At 39.7% G+C, this 19,787-nt stretch overlaps 1 protein-coding gene across 4 annotated transcripts in view; it reads left to right on the top strand.

Annotated features, from left to right (window-relative positions):
- SEMA6A (semaphorin 6A) overlaps window positions 1–19,787 on the top strand; it is a 208,439-nt gene that overhangs the window by 152,477 nt on the left and 36,175 nt on the right. For 3 of the 4 annotated variants that reach the window (XM_066613228.1, XM_066613226.1, XM_066613225.1), the window contains exons 11-18: window positions 5,028–5,159; window positions 6,595–6,750; window positions 8,203–8,379; window positions 10,187–10,327; window positions 10,442–10,522; window positions 11,505–11,563; window positions 19,061–19,081; window positions 19,224–19,274. In XM_066613228.1, coding sequence (XP_066469325.1) covers window positions 5,028–5,159; window positions 6,595–6,750; window positions 8,203–8,379; window positions 10,187–10,327; window positions 10,442–10,522; window positions 11,505–11,563; window positions 19,061–19,081; window positions 19,224–19,274 — 818 coding nt within the window. The remainder of the gene's footprint in view (window positions 1–5,027; window positions 5,160–6,594; window positions 6,751–8,202; window positions 8,380–10,186; window positions 10,328–10,441; window positions 10,523–11,504; window positions 11,564–19,060; window positions 19,082–19,223; window positions 19,275–19,787) is intronic. The other variant, XM_066613227.1, reaches the window with a different exon arrangement.

Here is a 19,787-nt window from a genome sequence, read left to right as displayed (position 1 = left end):
GAATATTGTGTTGCAAAGAAAAATAGGATTTTATTTAGTCATATGGAAAAGGTGCTATATGACTGAAAGCATTGACAGTGAGCACCCCCATGCAAACATGTTATACTGTTAGTAAAATAACTTATTTATGGTGATAGACACATGTGACTCTAGCTTTCAGCATGCAAGAGTTCTATTCCTTGCTCTTAGTGGGCATGGTTCTTTCTGTGTTCCTCCAGCAGAGGGGTTAACTATTGTTGTCTACCAGATCTTAAATGAATGTCCCTTTCCTGCACTCCTTTCTGATGGGATGAGATGGTACGCATGCCATCTCATTCTCCTAAGGTCTTCCACACAAGTTGAAATAGATTTAGATCTACATTAGATCCCTGGATGAATCCCCCCTCAAGAAAATTATGATGTGAGAATTCCTTATCTGGAGTGATTTTACAGTGGAATCCTAACTTGTGCAGGAACATGCAGGCCAGCTGGCCTGTGCTGTATCCAGCACAAGTTTGGGGCCGACGTGGCTCAGCCAGGGGCAAGGCGAAACTTTTCCCCTTACTCCACGGAGAGCCGCAACAACCCATATGGGTCTACTTGGATCTGCACCACCTGACTCCCACATTTATTTTCTTTTTTAACTCTTTTTTCCCTAAGTGCTCATTTGTGGTAATATTTTTAGTTTCAAACAGGATAATCTTTGCAGATGTGAATCATAATAGTTCTGTTGCCTTGCCTTCTGTTACATTTCAAATAGCTGCACCATTCTTTTTGCTTCCGTTTTACCTTACCTAGTTTCACCATTTCTTTTTGCACATCCTGGCCAGTATTGCTTTAAGTGGTCTGCTATCATTCATTCATTCATTCATTTATCAATAAATAATTAAATAAATTTTAAAAATTATTATTTTCTTTCTTTTCAGTCAGAAGTACACTGGCACACTTTTATTTTAGAAAAGTGCCACTTTAGCAGTTTTCACGGAAAAAAGAATTTGTGCAGTAACATTTCTGCACATGTGTTTGTTGATTTTAAAAAAAAAGTTGCAGGGAGAAGCAATGGTCACATATTGTGTGCCAGACGCACCCACCAGTACTGTGATGCACTTGGTGAACAGGCATTGTGGGTTGTTCAGAGGCAAAAAAGCATCATGTTTAGTACAGTGTTAACAACAGTTAAACCACAGTTATAATTCTACTTGTAGCTGTTTGTCAGCCAGCATTACCTGGGCAGTATAACTTACAGCTTGATCCTATCTGACGGTTATGGTGCCAGAATGCACATGCATTTCACAGTAGGCAAAATATGTAAAATGAACTTGAGAGTGCATGAATCACATATGCTTCTGCTGTTGCCACTTCTACAGAAGGTATGAAATGGCTCTAAGAGATTCTGGACACAATTCACTAGAAACATCTTCTATGGAAGCCCCTTAGAAATAATTTGGACTTAAGGAATAAAGCAATCTTAACAATCTGTTGCTTGTTAGTAGAACGCATACCTGACAGATTGTACTTTTTCTGAATCACATGGGTGCATACGAAATAGGGAAGGTTCTCCATCATCATAGATTGATGGCCCAATGCTATCATGGATCGGGCCAGCACATGGAAGGCTTTACGAAGCCTTCCATAAAATGACTTTCAGTAGCAAGCACTGCACACCACTGGCAGGCATTTTAGATGCGTTGCCACACCCTGTGGTGGTGCTAGAGGCCTGTTGCCAGACCTAAACGGTAGGTGTGGCAGTGGCAGGGGCAAATTAAGAGGTTGGAATGGAGATGGGAGGGAAGGTGGCACTTGTGTGTGCTGATATGCTAACCCCGCTTCCTGAACAACCAGCACATGTAGATCAGTCCCATGGTAGCAATAGAGGTTTTCCCTGGGCTAAGTGAGCCATCATTCACTTAAGCCAAAGAGACTTTCCAGTCCCCCTGTCTCCCCATGCAGAGACAGCACGGCTACATCAGCGGGGAGGGATTTGGGTAGGATTGGGCTGTGAGTATTCTTTCTATGAATGGATATATCATCCTCTCCTTTGGTATAGCGCCCAACACAGCAGAAAGCCTGACCATGGCAATGTCCTGTGGTTACTGCTGTAATGCAAATAATAAATAAAAGAAATGGGGGTTGTTTATCTTACATCCATAGTTTTTAGGTCAGCTAATAAAAGACTTTTACAGCATCACCTCATCTGTTAAGAATTTGTAAGTGCTGGTATATTACCACGCACTTCTCAGTAATTTATGGAAACATGCTAAGGCCTCCAGTTGCTAAGGTCTCCAGGAAACTTTAGAAAAGATGCTAATTAAAGTAAAACTGCTTCTGTGACAACAAGGGCCTGTTTCCTTTCCTGTATATAAGAAATAACATTTGAGCGCTGGGGGAACCCCGCAGTTCATGGACTCAAGCTGTGTATTGGCTACCTGAAGTCAAAGGGTAACTTAAGCAGGGCTGTAGACAGACCTCCCACTGCTATGAAATGGGGAGAAAGTGCAGGAAATGTTGCATAATAGCTGTTTTTGACAACCACATTGAATTAGCTGTTTGGGAGATGATTAAGCCATGAGCTGAAAGTACAACCAACTGCAAGAAGTGATGCACATTTTATTTACAAGAAAATCATTGTTTAGTATAATATATATATTGCCAAGAGGTGAAAAGAAAAGTGCTAAAAAGAGTCAGCACGATTGCATCTCATGTTCTTTCAGTGTTTTCCTTGTTTTGTCCTTGGTAACTTTTATTAGCATAATCACAGCTATAACTTGCATTAGCGATTTTTCCTTTGGGGCAGCTCATCACCCATTCTCTTCTCGCTCCAGCCTTTGTAATTTGAGAACATAAAGGCTCGTTTCCTCTTGAGGCCATCATAAGCCCGACCAAACTCCTAATCATCACTGAATGTGTACACCTTGGCAGGGTTCGTCTCTTTGTCACATTCTATCCTGTCAAAGAAATAAAACCTGGGACAAAGCTGTACATATTATTATTATTTATTGGACTTGTAATCCGCCTTTCTCCCCGAAGGGCACCCAAGGTGGCTAACAGCACTTAAAAACCATAAAATACATAAAAATACATAAAATTATAAAATACAATAGTAAAATAAATAGTAAAACAGCAAGTCCATATACGTATAAAACCAAATACCTTCTCATCCCTTCTGAGCCGCTTTGGCAGGTTTCTTAAATAGGATTCCACAAGGATGAGTGGGTAGAGAAACAAAGCAGACGAGCAAAGTACGACACAGACCCAATACTAACAATTGCCTCAAAGTAGTTTATAGTCCTCGGTACCTAAATACTTCATCCTATCAACCTGTTTGTGGTGGAACAACTATTCATTTGAGTTGCCGCAACTAAGGCAGCATCCTCTGCTGGGCAAGCAGGGCAGCTCCTATCAATTTAGATTTGTCTTACTGTGTACTGTACAACCACTCCATTTGCAATTAGACCCTGATGCACATTTCCATGCTATACTCATAGTAGAATGTGTAGCCACTTCCCCCATTACAAACTGGAAGGGTTTACACATTAATGTGTACCTGCTGTTAATTGAACGTGTAAAACAGCTGTAAACGGGGTTCCATGCTGTGGGCAACATCCTTTTTCCTCCTTGCTCTTATCACAATTGTGTAAGTATTCTTGCATAGGCCAGTACACACCCCATTGACAGGGTACAACCAATGGCATCACTGTTTTGCTAGTGTCCTGTAACTAATTCCTTGCACTGGCTCAAAGTCATAAATTATTGAATTGTTCAGTTGCTAATGCATCTAAGCTCAGGTTCTCTAGGTTTGGAGTACCAAAAAAGACCATAACTGCAAGGCATCCTTGTATACTTTAGGTCTGATATATTCCTGATAAAACTCTTGAGATTGAAGGAAAGGCCTTATCTGACGAGTTACACTGCAACTTAAATCACATTGATTAAAAAAAAACCCTAAGAAAGCAAATATCACCTTTTGAAGTATGGTTTCACTAATTATCCTTCCACAGATTACCCTTTGGGGATAATTATACCATCTAGTTTTGTTTGGTTGTCTAATAGTCTCCTCTTATATCCTTGCCTTAGTATTCCCCCACACACACACACACATACACATCCAAAAGCCAAATCCTAATCATTGGCTGTATGATATCCCACCACTTTAAATTGGAATTATAACTCATAGCTAGCTGGTGCATGCAATCTGTTCCAAACTGTGTAGCTTAACTTAGACAGCACAGTAGATCATGTGTAAACAACTGAGGAAGATCAATGAATAATTCATTCCTGGCAGCCATTACCTAAAAGAATCAACTAAGCCTTTCCAAAAGTGTTTGTGTAAAAATGTAATTATATTTAGTGATTGCTACTATTAGGTTACAAGCAAATAATCAGAAAATTCAAATTTAAATTTTAGAGGGTGTAAGGCAAAGGCTGCATTTGCTTCTGCAAACTCTTTACAGTTGACTGAGTTAAGCAAATTTCTGCTCACAGGAACTCAGCCAGAAACGTATAGGAAAATCAAATGACAGTCCGAACCTTAACAGTTGGATAGTGATATTTTGCTGAACTTTCAGGTTGAGTGAGGTGCATCTGTAAGCAGAATGAATCTGCTCTGCCATCTGAATGCTTTCCACAGTACAGCTGGAGACACTGGAAGGGCCTGTGAGGTTTAATTTTGGGAATGTTACATTTAAAGTGTGAGTTCCCCCCCCCCCAGTAAATGGGTTGTGATTTGGATAATTCAGTAATTTCTTTGAACTGTGTGTAGTCAGAAGCACATCCCAGAATCTTTTGCACTTCTGAAATGACAATAACATGGGATTGCTTTTATCTTCTGGAAGCAAGTCATCCTGAGAGGAACTGGCTGCCCATTGGAGCATCACAAATGCCTGTGTGAGGGCAACCTTTTACTTCAATACCCAGAGGTTAAAAGGTTCAGAATTGAATGGCCTGTGACGGGAAGACTTCTATGAAGCATGTTTCTCTGTCAAAAACAAAAACAAAAATTATGCATAACTTGAGAATGAGTAACCATTTGTGGGAATGTCACATTGCAGCATTCCTGGCTCTGCAGTCTGCGCTTATGATATTCTTGACATTGCCACTGTATTTACCGGGAGGTTCAAAGAACAGAAGTCACCAGATTCAATATGGACACCAGTTCCTGATGAACGAGTGCCCAAGCCCAGGTACTTTTTATTTGCTAAGTGTGCTGCAATGTAGAAAGTATAATTATTTTCATAGCAATGGAGAATGTGGCATGCAGTGTAAATAGAAGAATTAACAGTGATTCAGGTCCCAATCCTATGAGTGCACTCTGCTGGTGGAATGTGTGTTCTGCCTGCATAGCGCACTTTCCATCTGCCACAAACACGACTCTGCCAGAGAGCACTGCTGACTGCCGCCAAAAATGGCGAGTGGTTGGTTCTGCACTGCAATGGATCACCAGTGCCCACTGTCTCAGGTAAGGCCACCTACAGGGTCAGAGGGAGGCTGGGGAAGGGCGGAACAGTGACTGGGGGGAAGAGGGCGGATCAGAACCGGGAAGGGAACAGGTCGGCAGAAGAGTGATGGCATTGGGTTGGCAGATTGGGACGGCATTGGGTCAGCAGATGATCACTGTTCAATCCTGACCCCCTTCCCAGACTTCATCTGCCTTCATAGGTCAGTGCCATAGGTCAGTGCCTTCACAGGTCAGTGTCCTCATAGGAATAGCTAATGAAACTTGATTTTCAATAAGAAGTTGCCTCTTTCCTTGCATGTGCTTCATTGTGCTGTGTGTGGACTTGCAGTTTCTTCTTCTGCAGTTCAAAGACTGAATAAGTATAACAACTGTAGACAAGAAGGAATTGTGAGGAGAAATGGAGTAAGGCATAGTAAGCAAAAGAAAGCAGACTTTTCTGGTGCCAATATATAAATTTTTGGCCCTGCTTCTATGAGAATACTGGGAAGATTCCAGAAATAAACTGAGCCCATTTGTATTCCAGCTATCCAAGACAGATAACACTGTGTCTTGTTAGAGGACTCTGCAGACTCATGCTTAAAAGGCTAGGGTTTTCATACTTGTCAAAAATAAAATGTTCTTGGGAGCCATAGCAAAAAGGATGTTTACTTTGATGCTGGCGCGATTTACTCTCCAAACTGTGTTTTTAAGCAGCTTTATTTCACACTTTCAGTGGAAAAAAATGCAACATTTCCCTTAAAAATTAAATAATGTACTCAATTCCAAAAACAAGAATCTTGCAGAAGAAAATCTGGAGCATGGCTAAGGAATAAACAGAATCTTGCCAAACTATTCATGTGTTTATTGGGCTCCACGTAGATGGATGAACTATGAACTTGCATTTTACAAACTTCATAATCTGCTTAGGAAATTTATGTGCACTATAGGTCATAAATCAGGTATTCCCAGAACACTCAGAACTGAGCGCTAAAGTTAGACTCACACTGTGGAATGACTAGGCCCTGAGGAAATCTAACAGTGCGTTGGTTGATGGCATTATGCATTGTTCACTTTGCTCTACAAGGCCTCTGGCACACTCTCACCTAATAAAAGATGCTTAGAAGAACATAGAATGTTTGAACAAAAGCAGTAAATTATCACATTCCTTGTTCTTAATTTAGGCCAGGTTCCTGTGCTGGTTCAGCATCGCTTGAGAAATATGCGTCCTCCAATGAGTTTCCAGATGACACACTAAACTTCATCAAAACACATTCTCTCATGGATGAAGCAGTACCTTCAATTGTCAACAAGCCATGGTTTCTGCGGACAATGGTCAGGTAAATACTGTTCTTTCAGATTCTTTGAACGTATTCTTTTTTCTCCCCTCAGGTTTGCTTAGGATGATTTGAAGGTCAGAAAATATGGCTGCCATAGTTGCTAGGTGTTTGGCTATGAGTTGAATTAGAAGTCGTAACACCTGGAAGCAAAGCGTTAAGACTAAATGGACTAAAGAATAAATGAAAGAATAAATAAAATGAAGAATAAATAAAAAGTGGGGCTTTTTTTCTTTTTTTATCATGGAATGATTGGGGTTCTTAAAGATCTGTATTGGAACGAATTATATCTGAAATATTCTCAAATAATCTGAGACAGGGTAATCAATGAAGTAGCCAAGTTTTTAGCTGACATCTGTTTAGGATTCTGAGATCCCAAGCACATTTGAAGAACTCTGAAAAGATCTTTCTAAACTGGGTTGACCACTACAAGAATGCTTGACTTGCAAGACCTTTGCTTTTGTCTGTTCAGGCAGTTTTTATGTTTTCACAGCTGATGACAAGGAAAAGGTTACTACAGTATTTTGAAAACAAATTTCAAAATGGAAAAATGCCATTAATTCCAGCCAGACTGTCCTCAGCCCAGATCTTAGAGGAAACATCAACTTTGATATCTGCTTATGAGTCAGCATTTTTAAGCACTCAGTATTCTGGGTAAAATGAACAGGTAGTTGAAGGGTTTCATCCACCAGACATGAAACCTGTCTGCTAGGATGTTTTCAGATGTGCTGGTGCCCTTCAGGATATGGTATGAAGAATTCTAATATTTGCACTAGTGTTCAGAATTAGCTATTTCCATCAAAATAAATTTATGTTTTGTCATAAGAAAAAACAAGCTTATTTTAACCATACAAGGATACTTAAGTTAGCAGCCTTTGGAATTTGTTTATTCTAGTCTATGTGAAATACATCAACTGATTTGTTTGCTTCATGTTACAGGTAGATTCGTTCATTATTTTTTCCACACATAAATGAATGAGGACATTTATATGTTATTCATAGCTCAGTAATGAACCAGAAAGCTGATTCCTGTATCAACTTCTGAAAAATGTAGAAAATAGATGCATTGGCACGTTACAAAATCTGTATTGCTTCATACATGAAATTCTCAGCAAAGTGGAAAAACAGTTAAAAGCAGTGATTCTCATTCCTACTCTTCACATATTTGCTTCAAAGTAACTAAATAGATACAACTTAAAAGTATGCATCATTGTGGCTTAACCTCAGCCCAACCTATGCCTGAATTTTTTTAAGATGGAAAATGGTCTTTTATGTTGAATAGTTGAGCTACTGTTATCAAATTAGGATAAATTATAGGATAGGTATTTAGTAATTTAGGATAAATTATAGGATAGGTATTTAGTAAATTACTAAATACCTATCCCATAAAGTGGAAAGAATGATAAAACAATTGACAGGCTAATGCGATGATTAAAACTATCGTTGTCTTTCCAGATACCGACTGACCAAAATTGCTGTAGATAATTCTGCTGGGCCAAATAAGAATCACACTGTGGTTTTTCTTGGATCAGAGAAGGGAATCATTTTGAAGTTCTTGGTCAAGACAGGAAACAGCGGTTTTCTAAATGACAGCCTTTTCCTGGAGGAGATGAGCATTTACAATCCTGAAAAGTGTGTATCATTGGTTCTGTTTCTATATTTTGTGTTTAAGCAAAGACGATATTTGTTCTCTGTTCTCTATAGTACCCCCCACCAAAAAAATAATAATAATAGGAGCTGCTTTTTAAAAAATTATTTGTACTCTTACTATATATACTCTCACGTTTCCTCCTTTGTTCTAAGAGACCACACAGAGGAAGAGGTGAAATCGCTGTGTTTCAGTCATTAGGGCACAGCAGTCTGGCCCCTTGCCTTCATGGGAGAGGAGCAAGGTGAAAGGGCAAGGGGCCATTTCGCTACTTTCCAAGGATCAGAAAGCAATGATCTTGCCCTTTCTTCTGCATGAGCTCTAGAATCAAGAGGAAACATGAAGCATACTGGAAGCAATCCCAGCATGCTCTGCATTTCCGGCTTTGTTTACCGAGCGGTGAATGCAGGAGTCTCCTCTTGCTTCTCCATTCCAACTTACATAAAAATCAACTCATCTGGAACAGAACCTTTATGTAAGTCTGGGAGTGCCTGTAGCTTCTAGTTTCTTTATTGAAAAAAACTACTTTTAAAATTAATATATCCAAACAAATGATTTACATACACCAAATGAAATACAAAACAGTAGAATATAATACTTGCTTTCAAAGCTTTCATGCTCCCTTCTTCCCATCCCAAAATGATGAGTGCACTCAGTTCCATCTCTAGTTGCAACTATTTTATGTCACAATCAGTGAACAAAATCCAAAAGAATGTAACTGAAATCTGGGTAGATGGTCTCAACATTTGACTTCTGGAAGCCTTTTGGAAAGTAATGACATGCCACTTACTGTTCTTCCCATGATAAGTTGTGAAATGACTATCAGAATAAGGGACTGTGACTACAGTCAAGCCTACACCCCCTTTTGCTAATCTGTGCCACAATCCACTTGAGCAGGGGTGCCCAAACCCCGGCCTGGGGGCCACTTGTGGCCCTCGGGGACTCCCAATCTGGCCCGCAGGGAACTTCCAGTCTCCAATGAACCTCTGGCCCTCCGGAGACTTTCTGGAGCCCACACTGGACCGACGCAACTGTTCTCAGCATGAGGGTGACTGTTTGACCTCTCGCATGAGCTGTGCAACAAGGGCTACTTGCTGTTTGACATCTGTGATGCAGCAGCAGAAGCAAAGGAATCACTGGGCTTGCTTTGTGCAAGGCTTTTTATAGGCCTTGCATGATTGCAAGACCTTCATTCAATCATATAAGTTCTATCTCTAATATATTCATTTATGTAAATTTATTCAAATTTTATTTCCGGCCCCCAACACAGTGTCAGAGAGATGATGTGGCCCTCCTGCCAAAATGTTTGGACACCCCTGCACTTGAGTCATGGAGGTTGCTGCCACAGGTGGAGCACTGAAAACTGTGACCCACCCCTTATTTAGTTCATGGCAGCACTGAGGTTGGCTTACAAAGCTCCATAATAATATGTACAATGTATGACAACAGTTATTTCTATAATGGCCTGTAGGGCAGATGAGTGGGGATGAACTCTTTTCCCCACATATCCACAGCCCTTTTTCTGCTGGAAATAGCTGATAGTAGGAGGAGGATACAAAGTATGCAGGTGACTTCAGTGCTCAGAGCTGCATTTCCACCCCAAGCTCTTTGTCATGCTCCAGCAAGACAGGCTGTTGTCTTGCAGCATAAGTTTTAATGTCATATAAATTAGTAAAATAATTATATGTCCTTTTTCTAAGCTGAGTTTCTGCTTTCCTGACTTTGTTTTGACTGAAAAGTAATTGTTCTAATCACATTTTTCAAGAATGGTCACATTTTTTTTTTCACCAGGTGTAGCTATGATGGGGTGGAAGACAAGAGAATTATGGGCATGCAGTTGGACAAGAAAAGCAGTGCCCTCTACGTAGCATTCTCCAATTGTTTAATAAGGGTTCCCCTGGGAAGATGTGAGCGTCATGGCAAATGCAAAAAGTAGGTATTCACGGTCATCCTTTCTTTCACTGTTACTTCCTTTCTCAAATATAACAAGTGTTTATGATACTGGCAATGAATTGTAGAATGATTCGTGTGTATCTCCTTATTAAGGGCCTGCATAGCTTCTAGAGATCCATATTGTGGATGGATGAAGGAAACTGGGACATGCATGCAGCTCTTACCTGGAGCTACGTAAGTCATCATTGACATTGGAAGATACTAAGAGCTGTATTGCTCAAATCTCATTTTAGAGTTCATAGCTATAGTGAAAACTAGCAGGCAGTAGTGAATTTCTAGATAAAGAAATGTGATGAATATTTATTTTCTCTGCATTTACATTCTGTCAGCTTTCATCGTATTATTTGGGCATTTCATTCTAAGGGTGACACTGCACATTAGTGCATAACTGTGTCCTAACCTGTTCCTTTATCCTGTTAATAATTAAGTTTATTTCTCCCATGTTATTATGTCATTGTTTTGCATATTTCCACGTCCTCGACAGTTTCTATCAGGGCCAAACAGAAGCAAGAACTTACTTGCTTCTCTTTAAATAATTTCCTGCCAATGTTTTTTTTCCTTTTCTTTTGTGTGTGTGTGTGTGTGTTTTTAATTCATATACTATGAAATGAGCCCCAGTTTTGGATACCTCCAATTTTCAAACATAAAGACTTCAGGCCAGTGTGCATAGGAATGTATATGGATTGTCACTTTTCAGTATGATTGCCCCCACATGATTTCAGCCTGGACGCCCAAACTCACTCCTGTGCCATGCATTCATTATGCTTTTTTTTTTTTTTGGGGGGGGGGGGTGTGAATTTGTCATCTTTATTACAGGTTTCCTTTTGAAAGTCATCTGAAAATAGCATATGAAAAATATTTGGGTAGCTTCTCAATCATTTGGATGATTGGACAGTTTTTGGATTTGGAGGCTTCATAAATCTGAAGTTGTGAAGTATTCCTCTGATAATGGTAGGATTTAAAGAAGAATATTTATAAAGTTCTGATCACACGAAGAAGCAATTGGAAAGTAAAGAAAAATGAAGCATTGTGGAAAGGTTAGAAAAATCACTAGGTTTTGTCTGTATCTTCCTTTCTGTTTAAAGACTATGGCCTATATGTGGCAGGGCATATGAATGCAGTAATTCACACCATTATGTTTCTTTCTGTTGTTTAGACTGGCATTTGAGCAGGACATAGAGCATGGCAATACTGATGGCCTGGGTGACTGCCAAAGTAAGCAAAATTGTTTAATCTCTCATTTATCTTACCTTAGAGATTTTCTATAAATGCTTGAGTGTTGCAAGCTCAGATTCAGCAATAATAAAGAGAGAAAATATCAACAATAGTGTAACCAGCTCTTACAGCAGCAAGCCTAACAAAAGGTGAGGAATTGTTCATGGACATGAGTTGTAGAAAAATAGGAACTGTTTCAATGGTAACTGTGTTCAAATTAAAATCAAGCTTGGTAGAAAATGTAGTTCTAGATCTCGCCTAGGTTTTCTGCATCAGAACTGGGTTATTAGAAATGAGTGTTCTTGATCTCTTGTATCATCTCTGATTTGGGGGCTAGGGCTATGCTGAAATGGAGGAGGGGTGCCTGCAAAACATGTGCCCTAATTACTTTTCTTTTTAGGGAATGTTCACACAGCAGGCCCATTCATCACCAATGCACATTCAGCTCCAGATTGTCTGGGCTGGCTCTCCAGGAGGCCAACTGAGGAGGTTGCTTCAAGTGGCAGTTTGGGGGATCTGCCCACCTCTGCTGCTCCTTCTCCTTCCTTGTTTTGGAAAAAATAGTGGGGGATGGAGCAGGAGAGTGGCAGTCTGGAACATAAACCATAATTCTCCTCTTCTACTTCTTTCCTCACTTTCTTTTCAAATCCAGAAAGAAGGAGAAGTTTCAGAGGTGGTGACTAGAGTTCTACCAGGTACTGGGGGACAGCATTTGGCATACCATCTCAGATACTATCTTTGTCCTCCCAAGTACTGGCACTCCAAAAAGTGAATTGTTTGCATCCTCAAGCAGCTGCTGTTCTGGTACCCTATTGTTTTGAAAATAGCCGTATTTTTCTTCCTGATGGTTGTTAGTAATGCTGCCATGTAGCCAATCAGATTTGGCTGTGTGATGATGTCTGTGTTTGTGAAAGAAATGTTTTTACAACAGCGGAAAAAACATCAAGGCTGCAGCCGCCCAGGGCGTCAAACCAACATGCAGAAACCTGTTAAGGGTAATTCAGGGTATACTTTAGGACCTCTAAAATTACATTTTGTGCTAAAAAATTTTACTTCCAGACATTCAGCTCAGCCAAATTAGTGAGCAATAAACATGTATTCAGAGTCAGATTCCAGCTACAAACTTTTGATGTTGATATACATTTGTTTAAAACTACTTTAAACAAATGTGGATATGCTTTACAAATATGTGGTTACATTTTTACTTGGGCTCTTAAGGAAATACATCCTCTTAAGGAAATACACAACCCACAATGTAGGTATGCAAAGCTTTGGGTTCAGGTGTGCTGAAATATACAGAACTAGATCATAGGTCTACCAGACAGCAGGTGGGAGGAAATGAGATGGGGAGTGTGTTTGTATATATGTAATGAGCATCTTAGGGTGCAATCCTAACCCCTTATGTCAGTGCTTTCCAGCACTGGCCTAGCGGTGCCAATGGGACATGTGCTGCATCCTGCAGTTAGGTGTCACTCACAGAGGTCTCCTCAAAGTAAGGAAATGTTTGTTCCCTTACCTCAGAGCTGCATTGCCCTTATGTCAGTACTGGAAAGCATCCTAACCCCTTAAATCAGTGAAACAATTCAACTTCATAAAAAGGCCTTTTCAGTCTTCTCAAGAACAAACAACTAGCACAAGCACAATGAAAGAGTTTAAAGAATTATTAGAACACGAAACCTAAAATACAGTATATGTGATTAAAATGGTTCAAAGTCTAAGAAATGCTACAGTTATCAATGGCAACAAGTGTTGTCACTCATCCCCCATAAATTATGACAGTTTAGGAAATCTCTATACTGTTTTCTCTCGTCTTCTGCAATATGCCTAAATAAATACCCACTGTTAAACCAACATGCTTTTTTAGACAGTCTTAGCCTCCTATAGACTGTCTAAAAAAGCATGTTGGTTTAACAACTGTGCTAGTTGTTTGTTTTTGAGAAGACTGAAAAGGCCTTTTTATGAAGTTGAATTGTTTCACTTTTTTTGTGAAATGCCATTGTACCTTATAAAATCATATTATTACACAAAGAATTTATGTCAGCAACTAATGTATAACCTATTCAGATAAACCCTAAAAGCTTCAACTCATAATACACACTAAGGCTGAAATCCTGTATACCTTTACCTGGAAGTAACAGTGCAATCCTAGGCATATCTACTTAGGAGTAAGTCCCATTGTGTTCGATGGAGTTTACTCCAGGAAAGCTTAGATAAGATTGTAGCCTGATGGCTACAATCCCACCAGCCCAGAGCATGCAGTGCTGCCAACAGAGCCTGTGCTGCATGCTGGGAGAGGGGCAGCAACCAGACAGCCCAGGAGAGGCAAAAATATTTTTTGCTCACCTCCCTGTAAGCTACCTAGTCTCCAGTGGGTCTTCTTCAATCTATGCCAACTATTTAGATCACATAATTCCAAGGAGCCTTGAGGAATGTTTTGGTGCCGGGAAAGGGTGGGGTAGGATCTTGGTGTGCACTGCTGCTGCTGAGATCCTCTCCCAAACCTCCCCTGGTTTGCCCTGCTCCTTGCCCCAATTCTCCCCAAACCACCCTTGTCCCACCTTACCTGCTTTGGCTGGATGTCCAAGAGCTGGCCTGTGTGTAGAGCCACCTAGGATAGAATAAGACTGGACTGTAAGTTTCACTGACCTCCGTGGACTTTATTTCTGAATAGACACGCCTAGGATTGCACTGTACGATGTGTATCAGTGACCTGGCTTGTTTTTTAAAGGTAGTTTCAAGAGTGTGATATTTAGAATGAAAATGAAGCAGTGGGGGGGGGGGAGAGTTTCTCTGCCCACCATTTTCCTGTTCTGAATTTCCCCCCCAAAATTTAAAATTAATATTTGCCTCTCTGAGTAATGTGTGATTAGCCCCATATCCTGATATCTTTAACCAGCCTTGAGAGTTCTTTGCTTCTCAAGATGCCACATGAAGATCAGTGGCATTCATGTTGAATCAGAAGTAATTCAAGATAACATAAAGCTATCAGAACAGAATCTACCTCTTGAGATGAAAAATACACACATGGCCAATTATTTAATGTTCGGGACTCATGAACTACGTCAAGGAAGTAACCTTCTTCCCTAACTCTTAAAATCATCCTATCTGTGCTAACCTCCAGAGAAACATTTAGAAGCTCATATGCCAGAAATATTTTAAATTACCGCCTCTGTACCATAGCTTTACACAAGACACCCATATCCTAATTCCTTCTTCAGTGCTTAAAGATAATTCAAGGTGCATCTTCAACTCACCTTAAATACTCTTATTCTCATAACTTTAATTGTTTTTAATTGCTTAAGAGGGAAAGACAATGAATGATTTAACAGAATAAAAAAGAACATTAATATACTTTTTAAATGTTTCTTACCTGATCCAAAAAATGAATACAGGTGTGCCTCACTTAATGATGGGGCTACGTTCTCCGATCCCTGTTGCTATACAATCAGGTTGTTAAACAAACATTCAGCCCAATCTAGTACCTTTGTTCCATAAATGGACACTCCCTGCCAGACACTAGCTGACTGCACAGAGATAGGAGATAGATTGCTGGAGATAGATTGCCTGTTCTGGAGATAGATTGCCTCTTCTTTCCATTAAGAGTCTCTTTGGGTGCAATCCTAAGTGTTTTTCAACACTGACATAAGGACAATGCAGCTCTGAGGTAAGGGAACAAACATTCCCTTACTTTGAGGAGGCCTCCATGAGTGACACCCAACTGCAAGATGCAGCACGTGTCCCACTGGCATCGCTATGCCAGTGCTGGAAAGCACTGACATAAGGGGTTAGGATTGCACCCTTTGTTGTGTAAACAGACACCCTGCTGCAGGGTATGGGAAACTTTGCTGCCTCTTTAAGAGTCTCTTTACTGTGCTTTGACCACCTTTGTATATGCAGTCCATTAAGTGGAAGCGATGCGCACCTGTACTTAGAAGGTAATACCACTGAGTTCAGGGGAACTTAGTTAGGGATTGCAGCCTTTGACTCTAATATCGGACATACTAATATGGAAGTAAATTTGCTTTATATCAATGAGTTAAGGACTACTAAGATAATATACTATAGTAGTTAAACTATAGTTCTTGGACCTTTATGAGTAGGTATAGCGTTGCCAACCCTGCTCTCATACACATGCACACATGTCTACAGTATGTGTATGTACACATTCAGTCTCACAACCCAGAATTAAACTAAAATGGGGAATTTATAATGTGCGAGATCAAAATAAGTGTATGGCTGTTTGGGATTGTTGACAGGATAGCAGAGTGAACATTCATAAACTACCTCTGATTAGGTTAACAGTAACCATGAGACAGAGTTTTCCAAAAGAAGCAAAAATTTCTTAAAACAGAAAAAGTTAAAACAAAATACGAATAAAGGTACATTTGTAGGTGAAGATCTGTTATGCAAGAGGTTTAAGCAGTTGTGGATGAAATAATTCATTTAAATAACTTCATTTGGACAGGAATGAGTTAAGTCAAAACGGGACAGAGTGAGAGTTGGGCTGCCATCTCCACTGAGTTGGCAGCCCAAAAGTAAATAGCCCCTCCAAAGATGAAAGCAGCTACTAAGGCAAGAGACTTCCTTAAATCAGAAAGACCCTACCATAAACCAACAGAAGTGTTGATGTCCTCAGTAGGGAAGAAAATGCCAAAATTCTGCTTCCAGAGCAGGGGTAGCTGCATGATTTTGAACAAAGAATATAAAGACATTCCTGGTTGAATAATGGTATCTGGAACATCTTCTGGAACATGTATCTGGAACATACAGCTAGGAGTTTTCTGCGCTTGATTGAGCCAAGTTATGCCAGGAGAGCACAAAGACTTAATTGCACCCCAGTTGAAGAGGTTCCTGGGGACTGAAGATATGACAGGATGTGGGCTGCACCCATGCTTGGTCATTGCTGGAAGAGGTTTCCTGGAGAAGGAGTCTGACCACTGGGCATTTAAACTTAATTATTATGCAGTAAGACTTGCACTAGCAAGCGAGATTACACCAAGGTGGAAAGCCTTGCAGGATGTTAGAGGAAGGTGATATACAGATGCTCCACAGTGCTACCACTTTCTGTTCCAGTCCGTAGCTCTTTATTGGTATAGTCTTGATTGGAGGGAGCCATGGTTCATCTTCTCCATGGTGAAGTCTTGGCTGACTCTCAGGAATGTCTACTAAGGAATTTTAAATGGAGTTTTGGAAGATTGTACACATTTAGAAAAGTGAGGTTGTTGGGAACACTACTGAGATCAATTAGGTTGCCCTGCAAGAGCCTCACTACTATATAAGACTGAGATGTACATCTTTGAATGGCTAAGTTTGAGCACTGTTGTATTTTGGAGGAATATTAAATGTTATCTTCTGTGAATTAGAAGAAGAACTTGTCATATTATATTCAGCGTACTCAAAGATTGTATTACATACTACAAAAATTAAAACTAATGCACCAAACTCAATGCCAGGCAGTCGTCAACTTCTTTTAATCTGTGTGCAGCACCCAAAAATATTTGCATATAACTCTTTTCATTAATGGCAGTGAATGAAACAACCTGCAGAAGCTTAGAATTTAACAAATAGTAACCCATAATGATTTATTGTACATAGTAGTAGCACTGATACTGTATATGCCGCCATGATTATAACTGCATTTTGCTTTCTCTGCATGAGTCCTTGGTCAGTTTGCAAAAAGTTTATTCCCACAGCTAAACAGGTTTTTGTACTTGGGGTGGTTCCATGTTGCAACTTGAAATGTAATTTGGCTATCACTGCATACTATTCTGACTTGGCCCATCTTTCTACCAACTAGATGTTTATACTACAGTTTGCAATGGGAACTTGATAATGTCTTAGTATTCCCAGTCGGCTCAAGGTTTGCATATTGGAATTGGAGACCATGACATTCTTCATTGCATTCCTCACTCTCATTGGCACTTAAGTTTGAACAGATATTTCACTTCTGACTTATTCCTCTTTATGAATTCCGCCAAAACTGAATGCAAGACATGATCCAACCAAAGACCATGGGTTCATTCACAAGGATTAGTCTGTTCTTTAGTTATTTGAATTTAACTATTTAAATGTACAACATCTTGAAAATGAGCCTCTTCCTGCAGCACTGTAGGGTCCGATTTTGTTATGTTGGCTCAATTATAGTTACTGGGTTTACTGACATAGTTCCTTAGAATCTAAAGGAGGTTTTAAAGTAATCAGACTTGTGCTATGAGCAGAGGTGCTTGTTTCCAGTCAGTAAGAAAGCATTACAGCCTAAGTCTTACTGAACACAATGAGCTTACTTCTGAGTAAAATAAATAACACCGTTTTCAGACACCTCTAGTTATGAGGGAGCTTAATCTCTATGCAGAATGCTAGTTATGAGGCTTATGTAGAAGCACTCTCTCATTCGTTCTGAAGCCTGAATGTCCCCCTGACCTTGACTAATAATGCAATTTTAGACATGTCTACTCAGAAGTAAGTCCCACTGTGTTTAATGAGGCTACTTCCAGGAAAGTTACAGGCTTGAAGCCTAAGATATCTTATATAAGCCTGTTTTCATTTTTGTTCCTGCGTTTGCCATTCCCTCTTTTATTTTCACAATCAGCTCATATGGTTTGTCCTTTTCATTTGTTGTTTTTTCTTAAACTAAGCTTTGATCATGCAAAGAGAATGCCGTGTTTGTAAGAATTATTCTCAATGATCTGGCTCTCTCATTGTGAATAAATTATGTGAATCCATTTCTAATTAACAAATAATTAGGACAGTACCTAGGAGAACACTCTAGAAACTCAAACATTGGTCCAAGAAGAATATACCATGGCTTTCATCCAAAACTGTAGGTCTCTGTGTTTCTCTTTGCAAAAAATGACGCTATTATTCATGTCAAAATGCAACAATAAATATTATGAAACCATATGAGATGATCAACACAGATGTGCTGATCTCAAGATAAAGAAGACGACAGCGTGAAGGGGACCAGACACTCAATAATGAAGGAAGAACAGAGGATGTGAACTACAAGGGATGTGAATAATGAAAACATTATTGCAAAGAGTGTATCCATATATGGTTTGGTGTGAATTTTTTCATCAGAGGCACCTGATTCACGAAGATCACTACAGCCAATGAAAGTTCTTGCCTTTTGAAACTATTTTCTATGATCCATAAGAACAGCCCCACTGGATCAGGTCATAGGCCCATCTAGTCCAGCTTCCTGTATCTCACAGCAGTCCACCAAATGCCCCAGGGAGCACACCAGATAAAAAAAGAAGGTTTATCGTGCTGAAACATGTTGGGCTCAAATACAGATACATTCCTTGCAATAAATTGTTCATCATGTACATGCCTTGAAGTTTGCTTCCCCCTCCCTTTTTTCCTTGATCTCAAGATGGGATACTGCCACAATATGAACGAATAGTATTAAGGATGCATACAAAGTTTTGTGGATAGAGAATTTAGAATGGTATTAGAAATAATTCTTTCCCCTCCCCCTCCTTTCTCTTTTTTTTCCAGATTCGTTCGTAGCACTGAATGGTAAGGAAGTTCCCTAGTCACATTCTTTTGATACCTGTCTGTGCAGATCAATTTTGGAGGAATCCAATGTTTTACACTCTTATAAAATATTTCCATGCTTTTATTGTTTTAATGTTGTGCCCTAATTTATTTTTTTTCATAGACATTTCAACTACTTCATCAGATCATGAAATGTCTTACACTACAGTGTATGGTCAGTTTGGGGATTTTTTGTTTTGTTTCAATTCTTCCTTGAATCCTTGTGTTAGCTGGTAGTTTTGATCCCAAAGTAAATAGCATCATTTTCATTATGTGGCCTGGTTCAAAAAACTGATAGATTTTTTTCTTCTTCTTTGATGTACGACTGTTTCAGTCATGTTCTCAAAAAAACTTTTGCACTGAGCTTTATGCTAAAGCCAGATATTTGAGTTATATCCTAACTAGTGTGAGCCCAACAGCATTCATGCAAGTTGCAGTATAGGGCAACTCATTGAATCCTCTGAAAAACTGCTTCTGGGACCAGTGACCCCTCAGAAATGGTATGGGAATGTTATCCCCAGAAACAGGGCACAGTTATTTCCACAAATGGGAGTTCCACTTGCAGAAGGTGCTTGCATCTTATTTCTAGGAATTCTCCCCTCCCACTGCACTCTCCCCCTCCACAATGCTCATAATTCCCAGGATCCTTCCCCCCCCCCCAAAAAAAAACACTTTTTGGATATCTCAG

The sequence above is a fragment of the Tiliqua scincoides genome, chromosome 2, assembly GCF_035046505.1.
Source record: "Tiliqua scincoides isolate rTilSci1 chromosome 2, rTilSci1.hap2, whole genome shotgun sequence".
In the NCBI taxonomy this organism is placed as follows: domain Eukaryota; kingdom Metazoa; phylum Chordata; class Lepidosauria; order Squamata; family Scincidae; genus Tiliqua; species Tiliqua scincoides.
This window is presented reverse-complemented; position numbering and strand designations above follow the sequence as displayed.